The sequence below is a fragment of the Alligator sinensis genome, unplaced genomic scaffold, assembly GCF_000455745.1.
Source record: "Alligator sinensis unplaced genomic scaffold, ASM45574v1 scaffold111_1, whole genome shotgun sequence".
Classification (NCBI taxonomy): Eukaryota; Metazoa; Chordata; order Crocodylia; family Alligatoridae; genus Alligator; species Alligator sinensis.
Genome location: NW_005841875.1, coordinates 2,269,527 through 2,277,754, shown reverse-complemented (window position 1 = coordinate 2,277,754; position 8,228 = coordinate 2,269,527). Strand labels below are relative to the sequence as shown.

At 43.0% G+C, this 8,228-nt stretch overlaps 1 protein-coding gene across 1 annotated transcript; it reads left to right on the top strand.

The window, feature by feature from the left end:
- The first annotated feature begins 665 nt into the window (after positions 1–665).
- Positions 666–8,090, top strand: CAMLG (calcium modulating ligand). Its single transcript, XM_025196018.1, has 5 exons — positions 666–670; positions 1,231–1,256; positions 2,250–2,707; positions 3,334–3,399; positions 5,272–8,090. The coding sequence occupies exons 1-5, from the start codon at positions 666–668 to the stop codon at positions 5,461–5,463; spliced, it is 747 nt and encodes a 248-aa protein (XP_025051803.1). The 3' UTR covers positions 5,464–8,090.
- The last annotated feature ends 138 nt before the right edge of the window (positions 8,091–8,228 follow it).

Genomic DNA, 8,228 nt, shown 5'->3' with positions numbered 1-8,228 from the left:
GGCCAAGGGTGAGGGCCGGCCCTGGCGCCGCTCCTGCGCGCGGTGGGGCCGCGCCGGGGCCTGCGCCGGTCGGGATCCGCTCGGGGGTGCGCGCTGTAAACAGCTGTTTTTTTCTATTTGTAGACTCGGTCGCTCGTTTTCCCTCCTCGTGTCTTGGCCGGGCTCCTGAAGACCCCTTGTCGCAGGTCCCTCCGCTTCCTTCTGTCTGCCCGATGTCTCCGTCCCCTCCCTCCCCCGGGTTTCACGGGTGGCACTTGGGGCAGCTGGCAGCGCGCCTGGCTCTGAGCAACAGGGCCAGCTGTAACATCGCAAGCAATGGCTTCAGAGCAGAGGGCTAGAAAAGGGGCCGGGCAGTGGAGAGGAGGAGCGCCCGCCCGCACAGGGCCCCAGGCACCAGGGGAGTGACGCGGTGGTAGTGATACAGTTAGTGATCACAGGGGTGGTGATGCGGTGATAGTGATACAGTAGTGATGAGGTTAGTGATCGCAGGGGGTGTGATACGATGATAATACAGTAGTGATGCAGTTAGTGATCACAGGGGTAGTGATACGGTGACAGTGATTGAGTAGTGATATGGTTAGTGATCACAGGGGTAGTGATATGGTGATACTGATATGGTAGTGATATGGTTAGTGATCACAGGTGGTAATAGTGATACGGTAGTGATGCCGTTAGTGATCACAGGGGGAGTGATACAGCGATAGTGATATGGTAGTGATACAGTTAGTGATCACAGGGGTGGTAATAGTGGTATGGTAGTGATGTGGTTAGTGATCACAGGGGGAGTGATACAGTGATAGTGATACAGTAGTGATATGGTTCCTCATCCATAAGGATTTGCCTTTAGAAAGTAAAACTTGATCTTTTGGTGTGGGGAGGTATTTACTCGGAAAACGGAGCAGATGATACTTGGCGCTTCTGCAAATTTTGCCTGCAGCCCTGTCTCCCAGTTCCTTGCTCTCTCAACTAGACCTGCTACTGTTTCTCCCCAGGAAGCTTCTTATGTTAATGACTGTTGCAGAGTTGTATAAATTGCACAGTCTTTCTTTTCAACTTCTGTTACGTTGTTTTATTTCATCCTTAAATTTTAACTGAAGCAATCTTTTGAAATACCAAAAGCAATATTTTTCTTTGATATGACACGTTGCTTAAAGTCATTTGCTGGCTATGGCTGTCATACAGAATTCCTCGGCAAACTTGCAGTTGATCAGAGATCATTTGTATTTCCAGAAAATTCTGTGATGAGAAGCAGTCTTGTAAGAGCTTTCAGATTTTAATTTTCAAGGGTATCTGTAAAGCATGAGTCAGTCTGTTTTGAAATGTACTGTTCTAAACTGTGTTTCCCCCCTGATTTTAGTATCCACGCCTAGCGTGTCTGTGTTCTTTTCTGATGGCTTCCTTTTTTCTGTCAAATACAAGGTCATTCTCTGCAGGTATAAGACTTCAGTTTTGCCATTGACTGGAGAGAGAAACAAACCAAGATGTACTTCTCTGCTGCCTGTGGGCTGTCTTTTCCTTCTTCCTTTCATCCAGTTGACCTACTCTGAATTCTCTCCTTATGCGGTTGTCTGTGCTTGGAATAAACCGCTCCTATCTAACCAGAATTATTCTTTACTCTCCCCTCAAACCCAGAGCTCTCGCTTAATTTTTCATAGCTGATTGACTGCAACTACTTCAACACTTGAGATAGCATACAAACAATTGAAGAAAGCATCTGCCCCACTTTTGGCTAATACTACCCAGCAATTAAAAGCATACGACTTATTTGATGTGTTTGAAAGTGCCGTATTGACTTACGTATTGTAGCAGTTGTACAGTGGATTGGAGCCATTTGGGTTCCTATTGCAATTGAAAAGTATCAGAAGACACTGTTGAGGTAACAGATTTTTCCTGATGAGGTTGCCTGTTTTATGGTTGGCTCTTTGGTGTTCTTCATCTGGAGTTACGGTATAATTTACCAGCAGACGCCAGGAATTTCTGAATTCTGCCCCTGCTTCTAATACAGAATTCTCCTCTTGCATTGCTTATCCTTGGCTTCAGTTTCTCTAACTATAAAATGGGACTGCCAATGCTCACATATCTACTGAATAGGCATTCATTATTCTTTAATTTAATATATTTATTAATTGTTAAGCTGTGGTTTCACACTCGTATTCAATGTATTATCATGGATGCCCAAAATACAACAGGGGTTAGAGGTTGGTTTGAGCAGCGTGTAACGTATTCATTGTGTTGTTTATCCTCTTTAGATGATGACACTCTCTCCGAATCAAAACTTCAGCTTGAACTAGAGAAGTCCAACTCCCTCCCTGTCCCCTCAGTTTCAAAGCGAATTGTGCTGGGTGATGCTGTCTGTAATCTGGCAGGAACAGCTGATCATGCAAGTGGCATTGCAGAGCTCAAGGGAGACAAAAAGGACTTGTTCAGCAAAACTCCTGAGCTTGGCAGTGAGGGTCCCAGTGAGCTCCGGCATCGCAGCAGAGGGGAGTTGCCACCCGAACCTGCACAGCGAGCACCACGACATGGGTTAGATCAGTACATCTCGAGATTTGATGAAGCAATGAAGCTAAGGAACCAGTTGATGAGTGAGAAGCCAAGTCAAGAGAATGGGAATGCAGGGGAGGAGTTTGATTCTTTTCGGATTTTTAGACTCGTGGGATGCGCCCTTCTTGCCTTTGGAGTCCGAGCCTTCGTGTGCAAGTATTTGGTGAGTTACAAAAAACGATGCTTCAGTGTGACCAGACAAAACCCAGCCTAGTTGTTGCCAGTCTAGACATGTCATATACTTAGCTCCGAGGATGACTAGATACATAGAATGTGGTATATCAGTCCAGATGAATTGCTGGCTTTCCTTGAGGCTGGTAGTCCTCTCAGAATCAACACTATGTACTTAGTGCGGATGCTGTGTAGCAGCTGAGAGAGTACAAACTCAAATCTTAGCCCCTGGAGACTGAGAACGGTAATTAGCACCAGAGTGCTCCAAACATCTGTTTACATCTCATCTAGTACAAAATGCCAACTCTTGAATCATAATTGGCTGTACAAAGTATTGCTGTATTTCTAGCAGTAATCATAGTCTGAGGTGTTGTGAACCCCCAGCACCTATCTCAGTTCAGGATCAGGCCGGATAGGGAAGAGATTCATCTTCTAATTTAGCCATTACCTATTTAGATCAGCGGTATTTATAAACATGGCTGTCATTTTCCATAGCTTTTCAGTGCAACAGCTGAAATATTTTATTACAAATAAATGTCAGTTCCCTTGGAAGTGCAAATTACTGTGATTCCTTAACTATCTGTTTGTCTAATTCATTATCTTATATTTTCTTCTCAGTCAATATTTGCTCCATTTCTTACTCTACAACTTGCCTACATGGGATTGTCCAAGTATTTTCCAAAGGTAAGCCCAGTGCCCTAACAAAACTAATTTTGGGCGCTTTCAACTTCCGACTTTTGTGGGAATGTATTATGGTTAGGAAGGCCTAGGTCTTCCACAGAATGTACTTTACAATATTACCCAGCACTTGAGTGTACTACAAACAGAGTCAGGTTCAATAGATATCACTCGCAGTATGAGACTTTGGCTCCCTTTTATTTGAAGTGAAAGGCACTTAATACCCTAGCTTTTAATCTTGGAGGACCTGAATCCAAATGTTCTTAAAAGTCTTGGGTGAAAATGAGTTTTGTGTTCTGATTTTTGTGCTTACTGAATATTTAGCTATAGCCCAGTAGGAAGCATTTACTTGGGAAAGCTGGCTAGATTTTTCTTTGATTTGGTAAGATTTTGCCTTCCATTTACACTGTACTTCTCTGCAGTTGCTGTTTTTCGGCTCCATCCATAGGCACTGTTCATGTCATGCTTGACCAAACAGAATGTTTCCTTCTCAGTGAAATGGGTCCTTGACCTTTGGTGCCCTGAACTCAGTTTTGGAGAAGTTTGAAATGTGGCGATTTTTATTTATGCCTGTTACTTTCTGCTTCTCAACATGGCGAGATTATATCTCCTGCTTTATATTAATGGGATCGTATCACAAGTTAATTGTAAAGAAGCAACTGCTTGCTTGATGGTTTTGTCAGGCTGCTTTGTAAAGTCAGGCAGAATAGTACTTCACAGCCATAGTTGAAAGAAAATATTTACATGTTAAAAGGAATAGCAGAGTCAGTGTAGCAAGTAGGAATAAGTGAGAGTAGTAAATATGTAAGTAAAAACAGTGAACTTTCAAGTAATTATTCTTTAGTGGTCTGCACAAGTTACCAGACAGCGTACCAGGGTACTGGCCTCAGATCACCTGCACTAGGTTGTCTGCTAGTTAGAGCTTTTCTCTTAGTTTCTGTGGTTCTCAAAATCAGTTATTCAACCTTTATATTTCAGAGGTGAGTCAATTGAAAGCAAATGGTAGTTACCTGTATACTCTCTGTTCCAATGGGACTTTAAACCTCAGGCTGGCCTGCCTGTGTCTGGGCTAGTGGAAAGTAAAGCTTCCGTGGGGAATCTTGAGAGGAGATGACTGAATTCCTCTTCTTCCGTTCAAAATTCTCTAATTCTCTAATGTAGAGTGCCCTGACTTTGTTTGTTTACTCAGGTTATTCTGTTACTAGTATCCATTTCATTATTTTGTTAAAATTCATTGATGATTATGACTGTCTTAACATTCATAAATGATTTACCTTTTCATATAATGCGTAGTTGTGGTACTAAACTGTTCTGATTCAGAACACTTTGAAATGTCACATAGGTGAACACTGCAGTCATAAAAATGTGTTTTAAATGCAAAATGCAATGGGATATCAATTCAAAGGTATAGGTCCCTTGACATAACTAAAACCATGGTCCATAACAAAATGAATAGCCCATTCTATGGCACAAAAACAGCCTACACAAAGCATCCCTACCTGGCCTTGCACAAAAGTGTGTGCATGCATATATGTCCAGAAGTTATCTATATGTTTTAAAGCTATACTGGCAAAAATACAGTTCTTTACAGAAGAAACCAGTGTGGATGTGAGATGGTTTGCAACATGTCTATCCTGGCCTAACTGCACTGGTGAACCTTTTGTAGACAGCTGATTAGGAGACCATCAGAACATGAATTCACACACATTTGTCAGCGATTCACACAATGATGTTAACTTCAAATGTTGACTTGTCACTCAAGTCACAAGTAGGAGGGAGTCTCCAGAGAAACTCATTGGATTTAAAATGTATTTAGAAGTTATGACTCTTCATACCCTCAGTAATCACTACTTTTTTGTTTTGTTCTTTTTTTTTCAGTGCGAGAAGAAAGTGAAAACTACGGTATTAACTGCTGCTCTTTTATTGTCGGGGATCCCTGCAGAAGTGATTAGTCGCTCCATGGACACCTATAGCAAAATGGGAGATGTCTTCACAGATCTTTGTGTCTACTTCTTTACTTTTATTTTCTGCCATGAACTGCTGGTGTTTTTTGGTTCTGATGCACCGTGAGGGCTTGTAGACCTCAAAGTAGCAGTTACACACATTTTTGCATTCTGTATTCCTGTAACATCTGTGGATATGCAAACTGGTTTAGACCTTTAATTTAATTCTTGTCTGTTGGAATGCTTGACGGGCATCTTAAAGTCACTCATTTGTGAATGGATAAACAGGGTTTCAGGGTGGGGGTGGTCTTAGTACAGTGTATTCAGCTATTGTTTCTGCACATGGCAAATGTGAAGAATAGAGTGCAAGTGTCAGTGATTGATTTCCTTTACTTGTTTAACTAGAAGACATCCTTCTTCCTCCACCCCTGACATCACTTGAATTGCTGTTCCCTTTTGGCTCTGCAGTGTGAGAGCACAAATGTGCTTTCACGAAGCCCATATGTGTACACTTTGTGACTGGATACATGTAAGGACTGCTCTTCTGGTGTTGCTTCCATGTTTAAAAGAAATCCATGACTAATATAAAATGAATCCTTACGTTCCAGTGTTCAGACTCTGAATGCTGAATAAAAAAGCCTGTGGCTTTTGCAGTGGGGTTGGGTGACACATGCCTCTTCATTGTCCCGTGGCTTGGAGCTCTCATCCTCTCTCGGTGCCGTAAATTATTTGTTGTGCCGGTGACGGACTTCAAGTGAGGATTCTAGAGTGAAAAAAATCCTGTTGGCGTACAGATGCCATTAATTGTGAAGCAAGAAGGCATGTGTGCTGCTGGTCTCAAATGTTTCCATAAGCTCTCTAATCCTAGCCCTAATTTTACCCTGGCTTTCATGTACACCCTACTTGCGCTCTTCTTCTTTAGACAGTTCATTTTCTATGGTGAAAGCTGCACTCGGGCACCCCATTCTCGCAAGCAGTTACTTCAATAGGCATCAAGTATAGCAGTTTTATTCAACTTTCAGTTAACAAGGGGACTTTTTTTTCCTGGATCTTTGCAAGGGTGTTTAAAACAATTTTAACTGACATCTATATTCTGTTTCTTTCCCTCTGTTTATAGAAAAATACATTTGCATGTAAACAGGGCCTTAATTGCTTAGGAGTTCTGCTCCTGCTGCTTAATAGCGCTGCTGCTCAATAGCCTAAACAGAACCCTTGGTTAGCATTCAGCAGAGCTATTTATATGTTAACTGACTTGCTAATTCCTCTCTTCTACATTTTGGTTTGAAGTCCCTCCAAATAAGCCACAATAGGCATACTTATTCAAATCCTAAGTACTGAAACAGGCAAGGGAACAAGACTTCTTATCACCATGTTATTTTGAGTTGATTTCCATATGAAGATCAATGTGCTGTGTGGAAGGAGGGGGTGGAAACTGACACCTTTTCTGGAGCAGATGTAGAAGCAGCGAGGAGGGATGGGGGCGCTCCCACAGCAGATGCCTTCTGCTCTCTAGGGGAGAGAGGGTAGCAGTTGTTCTGCCCCCAGTCCAGCAGAAATTTGGCCTTAGTGGGTGGTGTAAACTGGAACAGACTTTAAGGAGGGATCTCCATCAGCCAACCTTTCCCATTACCCATATTTGGATATTTGCTGCTACTGTATCTGAACCTGGTGTTACCCTTAACCTGTTGTCTTCTGTGTATTATTTATTTGAAGCATCCAGGTGAAGTAGACTGACACCAGATTTTCAATTGGGAGGGGAGGCCTGGTTATGTTGCTAGTGGTTTTGCCTCCTATTTAATCTGGTTTTGTGTTTCTGAAGTAAACAAGACTCTGCTTTTCTGCTTAATTGTTTTCCCCTTTTAAAATAATCTGAAATATGACGTTGTTGCACTCCTGAACCCACGATCAGACCTCTGCTCTATGTCTGAAGCAAGAAACTTGTGTTCTAAATTATGGAAGATTGCTTTGTACCGCGGTTACTTTTTGTGTCAACATCTAAGTGCAGATGTTTAAGGATAGACTGGGGGGGGAACGACAACCTGATTTAGGTCCATTGGCAGGGATGCTTGGGACACAATTTCAGCAGATGCTGACAGCTGAGATTCTAGCTACGGTTGAAATGTGAAGATTATTCTCAGAAATGAGACATGACTTGACTTTCAGGATTATTTATCCGAATTAGCAAGTGTTGCAGGTAGCACTAGGGAGGGTGCAGAAAAAGCACTGGTTATTCATATTATATCACCTTTTAAAGGGCCCCCCATCTATACTAAGCTTAAAAAAGCATTTTGATTTATATTTGTGTTTATTTTTGCGTTGTGCCCTGCTCTTTTTGCTTTCCTTTAACTGTGAAATGGCTGAGCCAGATCCTTTCCCAAGTGGCCTGAAATTACACTAGGCAGACAAGGGTCTTTGAGTGAATATAAAAGATGCATTCACCCAAGGGACCTTGTCTGCCGATGTCCGGCGCCCAACACGACTACAGCCGACACCCCTGAAATATAACATGGAGCTTTTGAGCGGAAAGGATACGTTGTCGGGACAGGAGCAGGTAGCGCCAGGGGTTGCCCGCGTCCTCAGCTCTCAAGACTTGAACGAAGCCCTCGGACTTCACGCGCGATCCAGAAACGGATCTCCTTCGTCCCACCTTCGATTTGCACCCCCGCCGCCCCTCCCCCTTTGCTCGCGCACATAAATGTATCGGACGTTTATTTCTACAGCGGTTGTTTTCTATTAAATTTATTAAAACGGCATTTGTTACTCTCTGTTGCGGTTTGATTTGCTCGGGGGTGGGGGAGGGATCCGCTCGCTCCTTTATTTCATGTCTGTTTTGAGGGGGCTCCTCGGCGACCGTCCGTCTGCAGACCCCTGCCCCGCCAGGAGCCCGCTCCG

Coding starts and splice junctions, on each gene's coding strand:
- CAMLG (XM_025196018.1), top strand. Junction 2,708..3,333: donor CCTTCGTGTGCAAGTATTTG/GTGAGTTACAAA, acceptor TTTTCTTCTCAG/TCAATATTTGCTCCATTTCT. Junction 3,400..5,271: donor TGTCCAAGTATTTTCCAAAG/GTAAGCCCAGTG, acceptor TTTTTTTTTCAG/TGCGAGAAGAAAGTGAAAAC.